Source organism: Ornithodoros turicata, chromosome 9, assembly GCF_037126465.1.
Source record: "Ornithodoros turicata isolate Travis chromosome 9, ASM3712646v1, whole genome shotgun sequence".
Classification (NCBI taxonomy): Eukaryota; Metazoa; Arthropoda; class Arachnida; order Ixodida; family Argasidae; genus Ornithodoros; species Ornithodoros turicata.
The window spans coordinates 4,652,273-4,674,895 of NC_088209.1; the positions used below are offsets into that span (position 1 = coordinate 4,652,273).

The window sequence follows — 22,623 nt, forward strand, 5'->3', positions numbered from 1 at the left end:
CGGTGAAGGCTCTGTTTTTATAATGTAATGGAGGATATAGGGCGAAATAGGTATACTCTTAAAACGGGAAGACGAAATAAATAAAAAATACATCTTGCACTTTCCCTTCTATTTGGGAGTGAGGACATAAGGGATATCTGTTCCACGTGCTAATCATTCTCACGGCCAATCAGCGCTTCTTTACTAGCTCTGAGTAGTCGAAAACACCACCGATCTTTTTGCCCCCGAAACCCGGAGCAGTACACGTAAAACACAACCGCTACATCACGTCACGTGTGTGGAAACTCAAACCGCATTTTACTAGTTAGTACCCTTTAGAAAACTATGAAGAATATGAGACCGTTTAGGATGGCTCGCCCGGTTCAACCCTGGCCGAAGTTCCTATGGCCGTTGAACCTCACTAACGTTACACAAGAAGAATAACAAAATGAAAAGGTTTACCTGCAGCTCGGTTAATAGGATAATATGATGTCTGCACCCGCAATTATTTGGTGCTTGCTCAGGATTTTCTCTGATGAGATGAAGTACAATGTGGACAGATTAGATTAGGGTAGGAAGACGCCGAGCCCTTAGCGCTGGAAGGAGATATGATTCCGCTGAACTAACTCCGAACGTTATAAATAGGGTTTGTGGTTTTCGGCATTTATTTTCAACCCAATTCGGGGGGTGTTTATCGGCATTTATATGGGGAACTATAAATCGGATTTTTTCGGCATCTATATTCCGCCCAAAAAATAAATGCACGAATACGGGCATCTAGTAATTTCGCATGAAGGAAAGCCTATTTTGCGCGCGAAGTAACAACGAACCGAAAAGAAGTGAATCGATTCATGGTTTCATTAACAATGTCTTTTATTGCCTGTGCCAAACCAGCAAACAAGGAGACTACCTCTTGTTGTAATAGCAAGCGTACATCATCATGCTCGCATCTGTCACAGCGGCTCGCTCCTTGCGATTAATAACACGCAGTTTAGAGAACGCGCGCTCAACATAAGCGCTAGAAACAGGAATAGCCAGTATGCTTAAGGCGCACTGCGATAACGAAGGCCATGTGCTGGAACGGGTCGTCCAAAACTGAATAGGAGATATATCCACCAGTGAGGGGCAGGGCATACAGCATATTCGAAAAACTCGCGCTTTATATCATCCATACGAGATTCATCTCGTAGAACAAATAAGAATAAGTCCTCATACAGTGAAGTGCCTCGAAGTGCCTTGAAGTGCCTCACGAACGGAAACAAGGGTCACTCCAAGTCGTGACTGGAAGGGAGTAGATAGAGGAATACAAACAACACAAAAATGAACTAGAAGGCTAGGGCAGGGGATGAGCGATCGGCTTTTGAAACCGTTTGGGAGCTCCGTACACTCGTGATCTCTTTTTAACCGGACAACAACAGACCACAAAGGTTCTGAATAGTAAATTCACTAAAGGTAGGTGTGTCACTAAGTACGTGTGCTGCCAAAAGGCGGTCACCGACCGCACAACAGAGCTGAGGTCAGGGCACAGCCCGAAGATAATACCGAGCTCGAGAAATAGTCGACAACGGGAGATTCCAAGGGGATTTCCCTTTGCGGTTCCAGGAATGGCAGCTGTCAAGATACGAGAAATTCGGATTTTTTCGGAATATTCCGAATCTGAAAAAAATCATTCGGGGGGTGTTTTCCGGCATTTTTCGGAAAATGCCGAAAACCACGAACCCTAGTTATAAACAACTTTAACGTAGGTACTTAATATGTTCGCAAAGCCAGGGCATTATTATACCTCTAACCGGGTCATACGCTGCTCGTACCCCCGCCTTCGTTAGTCTTCCGAACCTTCTGGAACGAAGGGATCAGGTTCCCTGTCAATCCTTCGAGCCCGTTTTTATGCCCTGGTAGACGAGAAGTTTTCTACATCTGCAGCAGCAGATAACGCATCCAGAAACTGCAATTCCGCCTCGGCATTCCTCACACCATCCGAAGCTGGTGGTGGTAGTGCTGGTGAAAGGGCATGCCGTTGTCGGCCTCACAGAGATGAGCAACGCCACGCGACTGACGCCTTGGGGGAATGTGCGTCCGGGGCCGACTTCTAAGGGAACTGTGCCGACATATGTCTGAAAGCGTCCGAGGAAAACCCAGGAAAAACTCCTGATAGCACAGCCGGCACCTGGATTCGAACCCGCGTACCTCCCAGTCTCGGCCACCATCCGAAGGCGTAGTGCAAGGACGACGCCTTTTGCATCCAACCTCATCAACAGCTGCGGAAATCGATCCTTTTCTTTCTTCAGCACATCATTGACTTTACCCCGCGGGAATGGGTAGTCTTCACTGATAATACGAAGGGAACCCAGAGACAGGGGAAAGAAAACACGAAACACACACGATCTCAGACACAGCAACCCTTTTACTGTGAGTAAAAGTATTGCAGTAAAGGGGTTGCTGTGTCTGAGATCGTGTGTGTTTCGTGTTTTCTTTCCCCTGTCTCGGGGTTCCCTTCGTATTATCATGTACCAGCTCGCCTGCTCCCTTGCACTTCTTCCGTTATTCTTCCGTTATAGTCTTCACTGACTCAGAATCTGCACTGCAAGCTATTGAAAATTGCGGCATACGAGGCTCATGCGCATCCCAGTGACGAATGTCTGGAGAGCTTACCACCTTGTGTACCAAGCAGGACACAGGATGGCTCTCCAGTAGGTTCCGGCCTATTGTAGTGTCGTGTGGAATGAACAGGCCGACAGACGCAGCTCTCCCCTCCAGGAGGCGAAGAAGTATTGCACTGCTGAGAGGAGACCGCCGTTCCATTCTTCGACGCCTTGTGACACCCCTGGCTTCCCGTCAATGAACAACTGACATTCTCCCCCCCCCCCCCCCCATCTATGCTGAGAAGAGTTGATCCAACGCTCCGTTTCCGCATGCCACGAAACATCACTTATTAAGAGGCAGCATTAATTCGTCTGATGCGACTCGGTGTGGCTTTTAGAGCTCAGTGGCACTACCGCTCGAGACAAGTTGACTCTCCCAGATGCTGTCATGCGGTGCTTTAGAAGATCTAGAGCACATTCTCCTACCATATTTGGAAATCTACGTCTATATAAAGGTTACACATTGCTAAAAGTTACAATAAAGGGTACCGAGTGTAAGGTCCTGGTACTGGCGCGCCGTATCTACGCCTTCGCGTGTCGGGTTTTAGAGCGTACGGTTCCGTGTTCCGAATTTTCCATGTCGGTTTTGGCCCTATTAACCCGTCAGAACACTTCTATGGGAGAGGGGAGGAGAGAGGGCATTTCCCCGCACGTAAAATATCTCCCGGGAGAAGTTTTCGCGCGTGGAACATGCAAGATAACTGCGTAAGTATCATGAGACAATTGATGTTCTGAGGCTGGAACACGGATAGGACAAATACATACAAAGCCTCAAGGGTCGGTCAAGATGTGGGTTCGAGTCCTACAGCTGGCTAACCTTTTCAGTGACTTCCATCTTTAATCATTAACTAGCATGGACAAATATCTCCTTTTTGCTTCCAGTTAAGTTCCCATTTGACCGGAATTAGACTTCCAGTACCCGAGGATCGCACTGAGGAATTACTCTTTTTCCGTTTCTTTCTCTTCTCTGAACTGGACGGCGCAACGTGCTGATGAGTCAGCTGGTTGAAGAAGAAGAAGCAAGAACAGTGGGATGAGCAGGGCCCACGCACTCCGATTACCGGTCATAGCAGCACTAGTTCCCCAGCTTGCGGCACTCTATTCACACATATGTTGCTCTTTCAGGATAAGGCGTTTTTGTTTCCCTGACAAAAGTATTCCCCCTGCATTACAGCCTCAAAATTTGGGTCCGAGTATATGCGATGATTACTCGTGTGTGACACATAGAAGCTTTAATTTTAGTCCATCATATTTATTCATCCTGCTGAAAGGACGACGTACTTTGTAATTGTTTCATGCTTGTTGCTGCTTTATAAGTCCGCAGTTAAGTGCTCAACTGGTCACTGAACTCCACATCCTTTTCCACATATCTGGGAATTACAACAAAGCCGATGACGGTGATATCAAAATCCCGCGTTTCTGTGAAGTACAACAATAAGGAGAAGACGGTTAGGAGCAACCTTTATTTAAAACCGTAAAACAAGCCTTTCGTGCAGAGCTTGAACGTCATCATGTACAGGCTCTGCACAAAAGTCTTGTTTTAAAATAAAAGTTGTTCCTAACCATCTTTTCACATATTCGGGAATTATAGCTTTCTTCTTATTTTACTTTGGATGTAGGTAGTTTCAAATGAATTGCTACTTTCGAATGTCGAAACTGACCCAACGCTGCTTCACGCTGCTGACTGGTACCGAGCGTTTATGGCGCGTTTGCCTCTAGGGGGCGCTGGCACCGAAAGAAAATCTACTGCACGGTGCCTATACCTGCTTGAGATGTGCCGCTGTACGTCACGAGTCACGTGCCAGGGACCACGTTGCGTCACGACGCTCCTTCGTTCTCCGATACCCTCTTTTCCAGACTTCTACGTATGTCGTTACAAGCAATTGCGTTACTAGTGGTAAATTACTTTTTCGCGCAGTCGATTAGTCTTCCGACAAGAAATTTTTTCAAGTGGTATGATTACTTTCTTTGGGTAACGAATTACCGAGTAATCCATTAGCTTTCGGCTAAGCTTTGCTCTGAGGGAAGGAATATATGGCAAGCCAGAAGAATGTAAAAGCTTTATTCATAGACGAAACCCACCCGCAAGCTCCACCACAGCCTTTCCTCTCTACTTTTCTTTTCACTCCTATAACTGGGAGTCATTATAATGTAGGATTCCGTACATGCATTTTGAGTAGGCGCTTGCATATTTGTAGGCATACAGTGGGTCAAGCGTCAGACATAGTACGTCATCTGGAATTTCCAAGTTAGAATATAGTGCGGCTGAGCGCTTCTATTTTGAAGACCTCAAGGGTCAACGCCTCGGAAGGAGACGCACAGAGAGGTTGTTCAGAACAGTGAGATCGTAGTTCCGATTGTCCTTCCCCTCTGACAATGCTTCCTGATTTATCGTATTGGCTACAGATTTTCGGGAATGTTTATGATGATGGATAGAATGTCGTTTAAATGCTTAATGTTTATACATAAAAAATAAGCTCATATCCTGTTCAGAGGCGACGAACTCCAATCCCAGAAACCAGTTCAAGGTATGTGTAACTTAATGAACTTTTATTGTGACGTTCATTCGGGAGATGTCTCGCCGTGCGGTCTTCAGTGTTCGCCCAGAGCCCAGGCTTATTTGCCATGAAGTTTCTTTACCAGCTTGCATGTCTATATGCCGTTTTACCGATTCGGGTTGTCTTTCCCGTTTTGTAGGACACGGAGCCGTGCGCATTTTTATAACACTTAACATATTTCTATAATGGCTCTCGACAAATGGGAAGCGATAGCTCTATCACTCGGCGCGATGCTCGGCACACAGTTCGTTCTCGGGTGAAGTTCACTTTTTAGAGTACGTACGCTGTTAAACCGGAAACTCACAACATAACACGTTTCCAGCCAACCATAATTTCGAATAATATAGTTCTGTCACCTGAAGTGTTGAGGACAGGAGACAGAGTGATATCATTCGGAATGTTGGTATGAGGTGAAATCATTACCCACACCACCAACCTCCCTGAACCGCTCCCTCCGGGCCTCTTATTCAGTTGGACTCTCTCCCCCCCCCCTCTCTCTCTCTCTCTCTCTCAAATCCAGCCCACCAGCGCTCTGCCCTCAAAGCTCTTTTTACCTTTATGGACACAATATGATTCTTATTGTGAATTATTATCGATCCTTGTGTGGGCTACTTGTTTCATTCCCCACATCAGAACCAGTAATGGGGTAGAGTATCGCCCCAACCGATGAAACTCCCCACTCGTGATCTCAAATAAAATTGTTGTTGTGGTCGCGTTATTAGACATACTTCAGAGTGGTTCTTACATATGTATTTTTCTATCCCGCATACCCTTAAAAATTACTATTAATCAGTTTCCTACTCGAAAGCTTACTTTCCCTTCTATCTCGTCCTGCGTTCTGAAAACAGTACTTGGCCGCATAACACGCCCTGCGTCAGTCACTGCGCTCAATATCGTCAAGCGCAAGTTATCGCTTTTCATTTCAGGGTATACGCCTTCTTTGCAATACTTAGGAAATACGTAAAGTAATAGAAAAAGGCATATGCCTCCCATTTCCATGAAATCAGGAAAGCGAAAGCGAACAATCTCATTCTGTGTTGCGGTGAAACGTTCCTTTTAGAGTGTACGCTTCAAACAGAATTTGACCACACTCCTTGCCAACCATCAACCCGAATATCGTTCTTTTGCCTGATTCGCTTAACATGGCACGGATTCGCCTATTTCCCACACTTGGCATTTTGCATAATGTGTCCAACACACACACACACACAAATAGAGATACGATGATGAGATGGGGCTGATGCGGGCCAGCAGGCTGGGCGCTGCCCCAGTGCCACTTGTACGTGATGAGAGATGATGATGGATATGATAAGGGGTCCGGTAATCAAAGCAGTGTGGAGAAGCCTGTTGATGACAGGAAGTCCCAAAGGTGATGCAGACCTTGGCGTGTATGAGCTGGACTGGACCATGGGCCCAGCACCTTGCCTATGGTAAATGGGCGATGATCGATCGCATGCAGTTCGTGCTGCAAGATCGCACGCTCCCGCTGGTAGTCCGGGCAGTCCATAAGTAGGTGGTGCAGGTCTGCACGCACACTGCATGCTGCACAAAGGTCCGAGGGCGCACGGCAAAGACGCTGCCTCATAACTGGTGTGAATGCAACATTCAGCCGCATACGGTGAAGAAGGGATGCGTAGTGTCACGGAAGGCGATAAGGAAGCGACAGTGAAAGAGAAGGATCCACTGCGTGGAGCAGAGAGTAGGGTGTAATGTCATGCAGCCACCGTGATCTTATCTTGTTTGCAGAGAGAGCACGGACGAGGGCCTGACGATCACCTTTGGGCAAGATGATAGAGTGGGCTGAAGCTATATGATGACCCCGCAGGGCAGGAACAGGCGCAGTATCTCCCTCAGCAGTGCGGATAAACAGGGACCTATACCGCGAAGGAAATCCGTGATCCAACGCATGGCCCTTAATGGCAAAGAAGCACAAGTAAGCATGTCTAGGATGAAAATGCGACTGACGGTACCATACGCCCGTTTCACATCGAGGAATACAGCCACGATTATCATTTTCGGACCATTGCTTCCTGTGCTGCGGACACCAAGTCCATGATGGAATCCAGCGCTGAGCGGTACTGACGGAAACCCGACATTTCTTTGGGAAAAAAGGATCTCTTTTCGAGCCACCATTCAAGCCTGTGAATTCAAGTCTGTATCATGCGCTCCAACAGCTTCCCTACGCAACTGGATAGGTTTACCGGCCTAAATGAGGACAATTGTGAAGGCATCTTGCCTGGTTTCAGCACGGGAACGACGCGTGCGCGTTTCCAGGCTTCGGGCAGGATGCATTCCTTCCTCCAGGATGCATTCAAAGCTGACCGAAGACACCCCCGTGACTGCTCATCCAAGTTACGGAGCGCCAGATATGATATGTCGTCCGGACCAGGGGAAGACCGGGCTCGAGAGAAATGAAGGGCGTTCATAAGTTCAGCGAATGTGTCCAAAAGAGACACACGCTTCGTGTTTCCTATATATCTAGACGTAGAACGGCATGCGATGTATCCGAATCCGCAACCTGTATCCGAATGTTTAATAAACATATTCTGACTATAGAACGACATCATTCTGACTGACCAGACGGTGTTATGTGGCGAATCCCAAGCAATGCGCAGAATGATTCTGTTATCATTCCTGGTATTTGCGGAAAGTACAGGGCCTTTTTTTTTTTTACAAACAACCTAACTAAGCTCACTATCATAAAATGCGTAGATCTCCCGTATTCAACAGATCAGGGGGCAGAACAGGTGATGTAGAATACAAAGCAGGAATAATTCCTGTGTGAGGAACGCGTTATGCGGTGAAGCTATCTCTTAAGAGAAATTCGATGTTCGGCCACCGAAAATTTATAGATTTGTGTACAACGGAGGCAAAGCGAAGGCTTCTGACAGTACTGCGTTCTATACTACTTTAATAATCAGCGTAATATTACGATACATGTAAAGCAGTTTCTCATATAAACTATGGAAACGAAGCAACATCGAAACCGCCTTCCCCGAGGACTTAGTCACTTCTTTCCTTATGACAATGCAAAGTGAAAATTTCACAATACATTCATTAAGTAACTTCCTATCTGCTACTGACAGTAGGTAAGATCTTGTCAGCATTACCCACGCACATGACACTATTACAGCACAACCATTTATCCCTGATCACTTGTGGTCAACGAAAATCCCATGAAGCAGCGGAATATGCTGACCTGCTGTGTCCTCGGCTTTATCTATAGCTCCACGCCAATCTTTCGGAGAGGGCGGCCAGCAAAAGGGTTTCACGATGTCGCCAATTTTGTACAGGCAGAGTTCAGACCAACCTGGGACTAGGGCGAAAGCACGTCGCTATGATACGATATGGATTCCAAGGTAAGGTAAGGTAAGCTATAGCCGGAAAAGCATTGAGATGTTGGCTTCTGCAATCTAGGATGCGGCTACTCTGAATCACTTTACGTGTGAACGCAATAAAAATATATGTATGTGTACACTGCGTGTGTAAGGGGAAGAGTGCGATATATATTAATTAAGCAACTTATCAATTGCAATTTAGCAAGCGATTATGCGACTAATAGCTGGCTAGCAATTATAAGGAGAAAAGTTGAAGAAAGTGTAACAAAATTATCAAGGACGCCGATCGGCCGTCGCATTACCACGTCGGGCCGAACCGCCAGAGCTTCCTCGAGAGTAATGGACGATGGCGTACACGGTCAAGGGCAGCGCGAAGATCGAGATGCAGCACGCAGATGTGAACTATATCGAGAGCAGTAAAGCAAGACGTGTTTTGCGTTCCTTGCTTGGCCGCTTGATCGACAGTTTTGAGAATTCACTTTTCACCATTCCTCGCAGCGAAAGGTGCGAACGGGAGGTACGTTCAGTCGAAGACGATGTAGTAAGGATTCAATTGCAAGCGACGTGGAATTTGAGACGTGTAAAAGGGAAAAAATTGTGAATCCTGGCTAGCACAGCAGTCTCCACACCAGCCAACCACATCCGTTTCCATGATTCTCATGGAACTGTGCACATTCTTGAAGAACATTCTTCTGTGACTTGCCCTAGGTTTTCCTCATACAGACGAATATGCATTTCCCATGTGCGCACGGGACAACACCCCATGTCCGGGGACTTCCTACCTCGACCACGCAAAAGGCCGTCACAATTTGCATTCACAGCGAGCCACGTTCTTTTCTTCACATCGTAAGCTTTCCCAAGAGTAAGACAAAGGCAGGATGCCGAGCAAGAACCGATTACGTGGTCGTGCACCACGTTCAAGTGACAGGAAAAGTGCAATTACTTTTTTCTGCTGTACCATATTTGACTCAAAGTATCTGCGGCGTGAAGTGTAGATGTCTCGTGGGTACTTGACACTACTTTCATATGCAGTCACTTCTCGCACAAGAATAGTTTCTATGTTCAGCATTGCTAACGTCGCTGTTTAGCCCAGAACGTCAGTGAATGCAGGCAACGTCGCTACAGCAAAATAAACTAGTTGGCCTAACTAACTACGTCACCTTGATAAATAGTTGCAGCGTCAACAAACTTTCACGTGCATTTTACTGCGACTGAAGACATTATATTTATATGATCGCGTACCACCGTTAAATTTACACTGCTCATCTAAACTACAACACAGGGAACGGAAAACTTACATCTGACAGCCCATCCTTTCAGCTTGCGCAGACCAAGGAACACTTTGAAATAAGCAGCCATACATTCAGGTCCTACTTCCACCTCTGAACTGGCTCGCACCATGTGAGGAAACATTTTATGTAGCACCGTCCCAAATACTGAAGTCATGTTGCGCATGAATGTATCCCACGTCATCCTGGGCGCCGAGGTTGCCTCCACAATGTCTTCTGGGGACGAATCCTGAGCCGATGCGCTCGCATAAACCGTACAAATAATCAGGAACATTACGAACAGCCGCATTCTTAGACCTTCTTTTGCCCTGATTTCCAGAGCCGTAAGCTTCTTTTGGAACACTATGACGGTATCCTCTCTAGCGTGAAAAAGTTGATGTCAGCCTGAAAGGTGCCGAAGACACAGATGGATGCACACAGGATATTGAAGTTGTTAAGCAGTCGCAAAGTACTCGGGTCTTCTGCAAGACGTCTAGTTATGTGCAGTTCATTTAGCACTTCGTTGTTCAATTCCCTCGTAGCGCATGTCCTCATCAATATGATCGACACAAACACTTGGGTATCCCCTCCGATGCTTGATTCCGCTGGGAGCTGACGCTGAGCGGACGGCAAGCGAAGTCACCACACTGAGATTGCTCAAAGAGAGGTTCCTCAGATGCTCTGCGTTCACAACATCTTCACTTTCTCGTGCGCACGAAATGATGAGATGAATGGAAGGAAGAAGCAAATATCGTGAAAGGAAAAACGTCGAAGGAGAACTTTTATTATTAGTTATTTCCTTCTCCTCGTGTACGGATGGCGCAGCCAATGACACCGCCTTGGAAATCAGGCCAGAGAAGCGGTGGAGCACCGCAGAGAAGAACCTACTGTAGGTAACGGCCTGCAAGACGCCTCCGAAACAAATCGAGGTGAGTAAAAAAAAAAAAGAAGCACGACAAAGCCGGTTTCTCCGAAGCCTTTGGAACGCCCCGCTCTTACAAGAGGCGGATGAGTGACCCGAGGAGTTAAATAAGGATATCTGGCGTGACGCTTTTGGTATTCGGCAAACTGCAAAAATACGACAAGTGTGTACATAGGCTGCATTACTTTGAGCGCGACACTCTCGGGTTTATTCTTCACCAAACTAGGCGAACCTACCTTGCTGCCATGCGGGAGAGGGTGACACGTCTGAGCAAACTCATTCCCCTTGTGAGGACAGTAGACATGCTGTTTGGCGTAGTCAAATATCATTGTTTTATGGTTTCCAACTGGGCGGAGAAACTGAGAGGAAGTTAAAAAGCCTAGGAACAACACGGTTTGGGCAAATTGTCCGACCGAGCAGGTAGGATGGGAGATTTCCGCGAGACGGAGCTGATGGGGCAGATGGACGTTAATTACCCCCACGATATTTTAGAAGATATTTAAGATACTCAGTTCCGGGCAGAAATATTGATGAGTACAGTATCAAAGACTCGAACTTGAAAAGTATTTGCGATTCATTACTTTGGACTTGACTATTTATTAACTCTTTCAATAGAATAAAAGTTGAGTTATTAGAGACAGTTTTACTTATAACGCTTGCTTCATTGTGCACTACGCTAACAGTTTATTTGGCCGCGCGCCCGCTTGTTGACCTCCACGTAGGGCTGGCGAAAGTGGCGTTATTATATTTTTTTTTTTTTTCAGTAGGGAGGAGGTCTGTTTATGGGAGTAGCCGAATTCGTCTTGTAATGGAATCAAACTCCCCCTTCTATTTTTTCCGAATCAACGTCGACTGAACTTTTTTAACTATTTCATTCGCTTTCAAGTTTCAATTCGTAGGATTCGGTGTCAAATACATACCAACAAAGTGAACGTAGCAACGACGTTACCACAACATTACCAAAAATCTCATTGCGGTCACATTCTTCTTTCTGTCACCGTGCTGGTGGTACCAAGACTGTTTGTCCAAGACCAAGGTGGTCTGTATCGTTTTAATTAACGGTTAAGTTCTGTCTTTAGAGTGCAGTGCGACTAATGTTTGATTTTTTATTGCCACTCAATCAGATCGGCGCCAATCGTCACGGTGTTCAGTGACCTGAAAGATCCAGTGTTTGAACGAGGATAACTCTGAAAGACCACTTTTTAACGTGAAGTTATGGCCCTGTTCTTTAGCTCTTACCTTTTAAGCCATGCCAACACAACCAGGCGCCCTGTCAGTATTTATTTATTTCTTTACTGGTTTTCCGGCTTCGCCGAGGAGTAGAGGGGAGGAGAAACTAACATATGACGGGATAACTAAAACATAATATACGGAGTGCTCATTTTTAGGTGTTACAGCTTTTTACATATAAAAAAAGCCTTAACCCTTTAAAACTTATAAAAGCTTTAAACTTTGGTGCTCACTAACAGGCAGGCATTCTACTACCAAACCCGTCCAAATTTTGGAAAGTGGCTTCAGCAGAACCAACATCCCCAAACGGGATCAAATCCGAGCTACTTCGCGAACGCTGCTGAATCTGCGGTGACCCCCCCTGGGGCTAGGGGTCACTATGTGTTAGAATGTGAGGTGTCCTTTTATGCTGGGCTGGCATTCCATAGCGAGACTGGGAGGCGACCCGGGTTCGAATCAGGGCGCAGGCTGTGCTGTGTGAGTCTCTGGACTTTGCTCAAACACTTTAAGACAAATGTCAGTTCACAGTTCCCTATGAAGTCGCTCAAAAACGTCCCCCCCCCCCCCCCCCCCCCACCCGAGACAGTGTATATACCGTCCTGTTTCGAAACAGGATCCAGATACTCCCGTAATATGAGGATCACTTGTAATGTTTATCACTTCTAGAAGCGCATCGACTCTCGATTTCAGGTATCATGATATACATGCCGAGCGCTTTCAGTTTCTTTTTCGGAATAGCAAGCTGGTAATAGCCGGGGTCACATTTCCGTTTTGTTGTCTTTCACTCTCTTAAACATATCCCCCCCGAGCGCCGCTGCTCTTTTCTGTTTTTTTTTATCAAGGGAAGTTTTGTTTATTCGCTACGACCGAAGCTGTTCCATATTGTACGTATATGGTTTTCTTTTTTGCCTTCAGAAATTCGAGCACCAATATTGTTTTCTGACTATAAGCCCTTCACGCGTTCCCGCTGGTGAATATTCGCGGAACAACGACGCTGTAATTTTTATTTTACTGCAGATTTTTTTTACGTTATTTCCTCGAAGTTTAATGACGAGCTCCCATTGCTTGTTATTGAGTACCGGCATTCAACAATCTAGTTATATATAAAGAAAATTTATTAAATTTATGTGATGCTATGTAGAATGAAGCCAGTGCTAGTTGTATACATACAGACTACATGGGCTACACCAAGTTGTGGGTGTCCGAAACTCACTTCCTTGATTTGTTACATGGAGTCAGTGTTCTTGAAAATAGCGAGCAGTAAGCCGGGGTTATGATGCGATGTTGAGCAGCAGGAGCATTATCGCCGATGTTCTTGCCACTTGTACGAGTGCACCAGCTAAGGGGTTCAAGACAAGGTGAATAGAAAGGCAAGAAAACGTTGGGTGGCTTATCGTGAAGAGATAACAACTGGAGGATGTTGCTTCTGTTGTCTTCTGTTGTTGCTGCATTCTTTGAAGCAATTTGTATTGCATCAAATACACTGTGGTGTAGTAGCTACATGTCGTATCGTCTCGTACAGTGGTCGGTTGGCCAAGTCACCATCTACAAACTGCAGTGAGTGCGATGTTGTCGAGGACACAGAGCACATCCTCCTCAGGTGCTCTAAGCACGCAGACAGCCGCAGGAGACTAGAAGCAAGTCTGGCTCGCCTGGATGTCCGGCCATTTGACGTTGTAAAGCTCCTGGCTCCTCAGCCATTCAATCATCAAGCGACTGCATTGAAAACGCTCCTATGCGTTTCCTCGAAGAAACGCATCTGAGTGATAGTTTCTGGCACTTTCTGGTCCTTCGTTTGTGACAAGCGTCCTTACAGTTCGGGATATTTGTCTTCCGCACTCAACTACTGGGCTTTCTCCCTTTTTCTTTCACCTGTCTTTTCTTTTCTTTTTTTACTATCTGTGGCTAAGTGATCTGGGGTAGCCAGTCTGACTTGGTCGTGTCTTACGTCCCCCTTTTTTTTTCTTCTATCACATCACATCAAATCAGCATATATCGTAACCGTATTTGGTGAGGTAGTCGTCCGAAGCGACGAGGGTTTACCTGGGCCTTACTCAACCTTCCAAAAAATTAGCTGTTCAGCCCCACACTCTTAACTCCGTACCCTTTAGTAAAGGGTAAAAAATCGCAATATTTTACCCTCTATTTCAGAAGCTACCAGGTACCCTCTGAGCAGTACCTTTTATAAAAGTTACAAGGAAACCCACTAATTAGAGGTTACGGCCTTCAATCCAGCACCTGCCCGTAAAGGTTACGCCAACGTGCGGCTTTTTATACAGGATGTTCATTTTTATTCGCAACAGAGTAGCGCTCATTTGGCAGGTGGGGTATGTGAATTTTTGCTAATTAGTCGATCCGTAGTTACAAACACATGCGTCAGGAAATGTCGGAAATGTTTGTAACTACGGATGGGTTAATTTGCGAAAATCAACATAACCCATCTGTCAAATGAGCGCTGGTGTGATGCGAATAAAAACAAACACCCTGTGCGTGGGATATCGACAGACATTTACAGAACACACCAAGGTACCAAAATGAACCAGCAGAAAAGGAGATCTTGAACATATGTATATTACAAAAACAGAAGCCTGTCGAGAGGATTCTGATGTCAGGAGAAACCATGGTCGCTTTACCATGTATGTGGAAAAAAGAACTATCTTCTAAGTGAGAAGCAATGCATAAAAGTGCGAGGAAGCTAGCGAGTCAAAACAACTGACCTATGTTTGCTAAGCTGAACACACCCAACGAAATGGAGAATTGCAGCAGAAAAAAATTTATTCCACATTCGTGTTGCAGAGGCGAGCGCAAATGGCAATACAGTATTACATAAAACGCACACAACCTTGAGGAATATGAGTGTACAGTAACGCAGGAGACACTACATTACTGCGTTATCAGCGTTGGAGGCGCTCTGGGACGAGTTTGTGAGGTACTGCATTGCGCTGGTGACGGTATGTGAACCTGCATGTGGGATCCTGGGAACAAAAGTTTGGGCAATGAGAGTAACATTTACGGAACCATTCAAATCCGTACAAAGCACAAGGTACAAATCAGCATAAATGCGGGAAGGCGTTCACTCCGCGATTGAGTCTTAGAATATCGTAAGAATACAACAAGTAGGAAGCTGCGAATTATATATCTCGGTGCATATATCCGCAGCTCGCAAAATGCACGCCGGTGTATTGACTTGGCGACCAAGTAAGAGCAGAAAGGTAGCAAGCGTAAGTGGCGTTCATATGCAGGGCCGCAAAACGCTTGCCATAATCACAACAAACATGCGCTAAGAGCTCTTGCTATCAAAATAACGCACGTACCTAGCACAAAATGTACACTTACCCAGTGTATGAAGTGTGTGAATTAGGGCTGCGGTGGTGACGTTCGTTTTCGGTTATATATTCTTTGCAATCTTCGCACTCACTACACTTTCCCCTCAGAACACCGAAAATATACTTGTTTGCTAGCGACATCTAGCTTTTCCGGTGTTCCTGACGATACTATGATAAACGCGAGGAAAACCACTGATGAAAACAGATTACACTTGTTAACGGACGGACGACGAGCGTTAAGCGTTTTATGGTGGGCTAGAAAGACTGGTGTGCTTACCGCCATATTCAATACATGGAATGCGCGATGCCCCTGTTTTGAAGCCAAGCTCCTGAGCTCCGGCGCTATGCGCTCGCTGCGAACCAAGCGGGTTCTCGTTGAACTAGTCCAACATGTGCCGTGTGTGACGGTGTATGTGTGCTTGACTATTTTTATAGTGAATATATTTGGACCAGCACTACGTTGGTTTGCAGCACTGACTGTTTACTAGCATCCGCAGTTCTTTGTAACTAAACCACGTGACATTTGCTACCGTCACGTCTGCCTAGCCGACGATCCCTGCAAGCGAAAGATATCGGAATGTTGCGAAGCACGTGACCGCATGTCTTATCTTCGTTGGATGATGACAGACGGGTCGAAAAACAAAATAAAGAGCGGCTACTACGTTCGAGAGCTCGCCTCCTTGATGGTTTCTTTCTCTTCACTCTTTCTTTTCAGCCTAGATTATCGAGTTGCTGTGTACAGGAAGCTGGGAACACTTTGTCACGGAACATAGGCCGATGGTAGATTGTTCAACTAAATTGTCATTTAGCTAAACTATGGCGCTTTCTATACAGTGTACCTCGCCGCACATTTTAGTTGTTATGTAATTCCTTTGCTCCCTATGTAACTATAAAGGAACATGGTATCGGCCATAAAAAACGAAATTGTAGCACCGCTGTAGTATTCTCTCTACACGCACGGTTTTATTGTTGACCAGTAGAACGACAGAGTCATATATATATATATATAGCGCGAAAGATATATTCCTTATTTCCTTGCTCCTTCTTCCTTGCTCCTTATTTTGTTGCAGATATACATGTGTATATATATATATAGAGAGAGAGAAGAAAAAATGCCACACTTGTATTATTAACCGCAAATGCTTGAATGGAATTGATGTTATACAAAGGGTTCCTAGAACATCATGTTAAACTCATTTTATCCACTGATTGAGCGGCCTAAGAGCGCTGCTAGCGTGACATTATACAATAACAACGAATACACTGATGATAATAAATGGGGAAATTCGCCACCTGGGTTTGTGGCCCACAACCGACAGCCTTAATGCCGTCATTATAGATTATAAGGATTCAAGTTGAAAAGCGTAATATACATGTGCCCTATGACTTGCGAAGTGCCCGCTTAGTGTGCCCTCCCCGCCATATTACTTGTGTCATACTACCCTCACTCGTTCTGAGACCTTTGTCTTACATTTTGAATTGATCCGTTCACCGTTTGTGCATCTGCATTTTCGTCGCTTGTAGGCGTCCTGGGGTGGTCCCGACTCTGTCGCGACTCATATCGCCATCTTTTTCTGTTACCTCATCACCGCCATCATCAGGTTATATTAAAAAGGGTGTAACATAGTTACAAATGAAACCTATTGACATTGAACACGGTTAAGGATATAATGTCATGATTGTTCAGTATATGGTCCCATGTAGAAGTGTAAATTAGGAAACCCCAACCGGAGTTTGAGACCTCATAAATGAAAATGCACTACTTGATATTGCCTTTTGCTATGAGGTATACTAGAAGTCAAGAGTCTTCTGCTTCAATACGTTATCTGTTCCTGGTGCCTAACACCCTTCACTGGAAATGGGACTGCCAATTACTTGGTTGACATTCAGATCACAAGATGGTTCTTGAGATGCACCATATAAAATTTAAGCATGACAGACCTGAAATCCAGATATTCCACGATATTCCTTGGGCAGATCCTTGTACAAATTTTAACTGGATCTGTAGCATCTCGAGAAATGTTAAAATGGCCTGAAATTTTTTCAAGGCCACTGTACACATGTCCACAAGAAAGTTCGTGTCCAAGAAGCCTTACAGGGGGAGGGTGGCAATATGTTTATTAAGAAAAAAAAAGAAGGAAAGGCTAGCCAGGCAAAGAGCCGACTTGCTATTCAAAAAAAAAAGGGAAAAACGAAAAAGAGAAGGAAGGAAAGATAAAGGAAAAAACGGGGAAAACGAAAAAGACAAGGTTTACACTCAAAGACCATGGCTTACACGCGAAGTTTAGCATCTTAAACGTCGCATAAACAAAATTAGACGGCGATGGAAACTAACCCTGGTTTCAGGTTTGACGAAGGCACTGAAGGAGGAAATGAGGAAATTAAGTGAGACTAAAAAGAAATATTATAGCTACGTCTTTGTTGCGTACTCCCAGCAAATTTGGCATATGACTACTCAAAGTATCGAGCAAAAGAGGAACAAAATGACGCACAGCAGAGAACAGATTATATAGAAGATGAGGGAAACTCCTAATAGATCTGTCACCGTTGTCGCACAACTTAAACTCCCGAATTATTATTATTAGTATGACATTACTTTAAAGCAGCACTTGTATCTCTATTTCTTATTACGCCACTGTGGGAGGTAAATGTGAAGAAGTCTTCTGCGGGTAGATTGGCAAAGGAAACAAGTGGATATGCTAGTCCAAAAAGTCTCGGGACTGATTACTTCAGGACGCGATATTGTGGTCTTCTGGGCAAGACAATATTCCGAATGATTTTCTTAGAAGGTACGCCGAGTAAGCTGCGCAATTCCTCAAAATTCTTTCCAGATATCGCTGGACGAAGGGACGCCCGAACGAATGGAAATGCGCTCTTATAAAACCGATACGTAAGGCAGGAGTCCCGACTTTGGTTTCGAATTTTCTCTTCTTTCCAGCTTTTGTGAATTGCTAAAGCACATCTTTTCCAAACAATTAACATCATGATCAAGTAACAGCATTCCTTGCAGCATATCTTTCGTGGGGGCTACTCCGCTGTCATGGCCCTGTTTGATTTCATCCACGACTTTGCATTGCTTTATATAATAACCTACAAGTTGAAATATTGGTTTTGCATCTCTCCAAGACATTTGACCGTGTACGTACCCTATAGAAAGCTGACACGTAATACCAAGATCATGGATTGGCTTCGGGACTGATTCCCTGTCTGATCGAACCCCATACACCTGGGGTATACGACAGGAGCCAGTCTTGAGACTTTTGCTGTTTCTTGTCTATATGCACGATATGTTAAGTAACATTAATTTTAAAGCATGTTTATTCGCTGATGACTGCGTAACATATCGCGCGATATATTCCGAAAAACATAGGGATGTCTGAACGTGCGTCCTCAATATGCCGATCGTTCCCTCTCTCTCTTTTTCTTTCTTTTTTTTCTGTGTGCTTTGCTTATGGCTCACCTTGCTCGCCTTATATTACGCACATTTGCAAAGCAGTTTAGAACACATCAACGAGTGGTGTTACAAATTGCAAATCAATTTGAACACCGACAAAACTGTGTCTATGCTGTTATATGTAGAACAAAGGCTTTGCCAACATCACAGAATACTTGCAAGGGATCGAGCTTAGTACAAATATCTTGGGGTCGCCGTCCCGTCCGACTTCAGATGGAATTTTCACGTGCGCTTAATAGGCATCACAGTCAAGAGAAAGCCTCTTCTATCTCAGAAGAACACTTCATTATGCTACTGCTTAGGTCAGACTACCGGTATAGAACACTCGTGTTACCGATCGTCACGTTCGCGAAGGTAACTTGGGACCCCTTTGCTGCGTCTCTTTTGCGGGTTTCTTTCGAATTGTCGCCACTATACGAGTGTATTATGTAAAAAAATATATAATTAATGTACGTTCCCTAATCCTTCCCAGGTTCCTTCTGGGACCAGTATTCCGAAATAAATGTATAAATCGTTATATTTTCGTGTCGTCCCCTGTGTCTTCCGGATTCTTTCCCTCTACTGACTGCTCATATGCAGACTGTAATCGGCAATTCTATCGCTCCGTTGGTTAGCTGCAGTTAACGTATATCTCACGCTTATAACCCACCACCGACTTAAACATTTCTATCACAATCCCCCGTCACCGCGGACCTCGCAACCTGGAAGGTAAAGGCCGCTCAGATGAAGGGAACGATGAGCACATATCACGAATATCACTAACCAAAGGCAGAACCGGCTGCTCGAACACGTCTTTATCGTTATCAAAGTACACGTGTCCCAGACACGAGGGCTGATAGGGACGCGCCGACGAATGTCAGCACTGATATCTGGGTGTGCCATTCGTTTGCTCCTGCAGGTGACACTCAAGGGGCATTTTGCATGCAGAGCAAAGAAAAGGCACGCTCATGGGTTAACGGCAGGTGTGTAATCACGTGACGAGTAGCACTGAAATGAGCCGCGAGAGGCGATTAGATCGCATAGCGCCGAGATACGCTTGGCGCCATCTCTCGGCAGGAACATCGGCGGGTACATATGACAACCGCCGAAGGGCTCACCAGTCCTTCTAGCCCACCATAAGCGTTTCAAGGAAACCGCTCTCAGTGTGGATAGACCTAGACCAGGCTCGGCTACGCAGCGAAATCGGAAATCTTGGTGGTTGCGGCATTGACAATTGTTTTCCACCCTTTAAAAAGAAACATACTATCTGTATTTCAGACTGCGAACTTATAATCTGTGTTCATACAGCATTGATAACATGCAGTTGACGTATAGGTGACGCTGAAACAGATAAAAAATAACAGCGTAGATTCGCAACTGTCGTCTCGAATGGGAGGCTGAAACGCGGCATTATGCTGAAAAACAAAAGGAAAACAAACGATAAGAAACTAACAAAGAGATTATCGTTGGAGATTTCGCTTAGAAGTTACAGTGTCGGAGTTGAGGGTACATTTATAAGTTACAACAAGATGTTTTTGTTTTTTCCGAGATGTAACTTCTATTCGTGTTGTAAAGACATGACTTTGGTCGCTTTTAACCTCTAAATATACGTTACAGTGGTGTAACCTTTAAGAAATCTCGAAATCTACGTCTATACAGAAGTTACATGTTTCTAAAAGTTACAATAAAAGGTACGGGTTTAAGAGTGCACACTTTGCGCACCCCCTACTTATTCCGGCCACTTCGCTGCCCAATTGTTGTTGGCCCCAGTGATAATAAATTTTTGTCTTTTCCTATTCGCGTTACTTTACCCCCGGATGCGTACTCGTAGAAAGCCTCTTAAAAACTATAGAGCTGGTAACTATTCAGCCATTAATACCACACTGTCATCCTTCTTTGATGTGTTTGTTGCCGATTTCCACTTGAGGACCGTGGAGCAAAACTTGTGTCTTTTTAAGCCGTAACTTAAGGAACTGGAGGATATACATATACCTACGTTCTATGTCACTTCTTGTCCCACAGTCCCTTGGTTTACTTCCAATCTAAAACGTCTTCGCTCAAAAAAGAAACGTTCATTTCGGCAAGCCAGATTTTCTGGGTCTCCCCTCGCATGGGAAAAGTATCAGACCGCCGAGAGAAAATTCAAGGACTGCGTACATGAGGCTACAACATGAGACAATTTGCACACGTTGCACACTTCCCTCCCTACTTAGGAGTCAGCCCCGTAAGTTCTGGCAGCTGATTTCGCCTCCTGTCGAGTCTGACTTGTGTTTAGAAGATGACTCTGGTTCGCCTGTGGGGAGAAACGATTGCTCGACTGTCCTCAAGCAATACTTTGGGTCAGTATTCACTGGGGAATCAGCTATGAATATACCTACACCTCCTTCGTACATTTTTCCGCCTACACTCCACTCTAAACCCGGTCCCCCTTATCGTCCCCCTTAACGTCCTGTAACCTGTGTTCCAGGGGTCCCCCTTAAAACCATGGGTTACTTCGTCTCGAACCCATTCCAAGGGCTACATGCGCCCGCTGTAACGCTTCGGCACCGTGCTACAAGGGTGACAGTGATGTGTCATCGATGTCACCCTTGAAATATCACCCTTACGTAATTCCAGTCACCCATACTCTCAGCCGTAACTCTTATTACGAGGACAAGAACGAATTTGCTACAAGCTTTGCGTCTTCCGCGCCTGCGCTTAAACATTCAAGCTGAACGGACGCGGACGCTCGGAAGCTTCGAGTCGAGGCTTGGATCATCCAACCATGGACCATCCATCGACCAAGGCTTCTCGGTGCAAAAGCAGTCTGCCGTTCTTCACCTGAAACTTCTCGATGAACAAGAACGGCGCCGATGCCTACAGGGGATGCGTCGCAGACAGGCAAGAGCTCTTGGGGTCGTACTGGCTCAGAACCTTTGCAGATGACAGCATCCTTACTGCGAAGGAACGCAGCCTCCTGGCTAAAGCCCCAATGCCAAGGCATCCCATGCTCTAGCAGCTGATTCAGCGGAAGAAGGACTGTTGACACATTAAGCAGGAACCGTCGATAAAAGTTTACCAGCCCCAAATAGGTCTGAAGAGATTTCACATCCGTAGGTGTGGGTGCTGCTCGTACGGCTTCGGTTTTCTTCGGGACTGGTCTCAGGCCATCTGCGTTGATGATATGGCCCAAATATTCCACCTCAGGGACCAAGAATGCGCATTTCTCGATCTTGAGCTTCAGACCCGCTTCTTGAAGGCACGACAAGACGAGGTTGAGGTTTCTCAGGTGATCCGCGTCGTTGTGTCCGGTGACCACTATGTCATCGAAGTATACGACATAGCGCAGATCTTGAAGCAGGTTTTCCATTGCTCTTTGGAAGATCGCTGGCGCCGGCGAAATTCCAAACGGTAGACGGTTATACTGGGAGTATCCTTTGGGTGTGTTGATCGTCACGAGTTTTCGCGATTCTTCATCCAGTTCTACTTGTGGGTACGCATCCTTCAAGTCCAGCTTGCTGAATTTGACTCCACCAGAGAGCTTCGCAAACAGCTCTTCCACTCGAGGAATAGGGTATCTTTCCATCTCCGACACTGGGTTTATCGTGACTTTGAAATCTCCACAGATTCTGACGCGTCCAGCACTCTTGAGAACCGGCACTATGGGTGCTGCCCAGTCAGCTGTCTTGACAGGAGAAATGATACCTCCTCTTTGCATTCGACACAGTTCCTCACTTACACGGTCTTGGAGAGCGAACAGGGACGGGCCGTGGCCTGAAGAACTTCGGCTGCGGCCCGGCCTTGATGAAGATCTTCGCTTGAACGCCCTTGAATGTCCCCAGCCCTGGAGAGAAGACGTCGCTGTACCGTTTCTCCATGGCGTCAACAGACGGCACTGCGTTTATGTCTCAGTCTTGGACAAGACGATATCCAGGGCTATTATCCAGT

General features: G+C 45.6%; 1 protein-coding gene and 1 long non-coding RNA gene across 2 annotated transcripts in view; both read right to left on the bottom strand.

Moving 5' to 3' along the window:
- The window catches only part of LOC135369158 (uncharacterized), a 50,219-nt gene extending 39,867 nt beyond the window's left edge, over positions 1–10,352 (bottom strand). Inside the window, exon 1 of the mRNA XM_064602815.1 lies at positions 9,816–10,352. Coding sequence (XP_064458885.1) covers positions 9,816–10,095 — 280 coding nt within the window. The 5' untranslated portion in view covers positions 10,096–10,352. The remainder of the gene's footprint in view (positions 1–9,815) is intronic.
- A 4,340-nt stretch (positions 10,353–14,692) lies between these two features.
- LOC135369220 (uncharacterized) lies at positions 14,693–15,662 on the bottom strand. Its single transcript, XR_010414981.1, has 2 exons — positions 15,274–15,662; positions 14,693–14,912 (listed from the first exon to the last, which is right to left on the bottom strand). It is a non-coding gene; the product is annotated as an uncharacterized LOC135369220 (long non-coding RNA).
- Between the last annotated feature and the right edge of the window lie 6,961 nt (positions 15,663–22,623).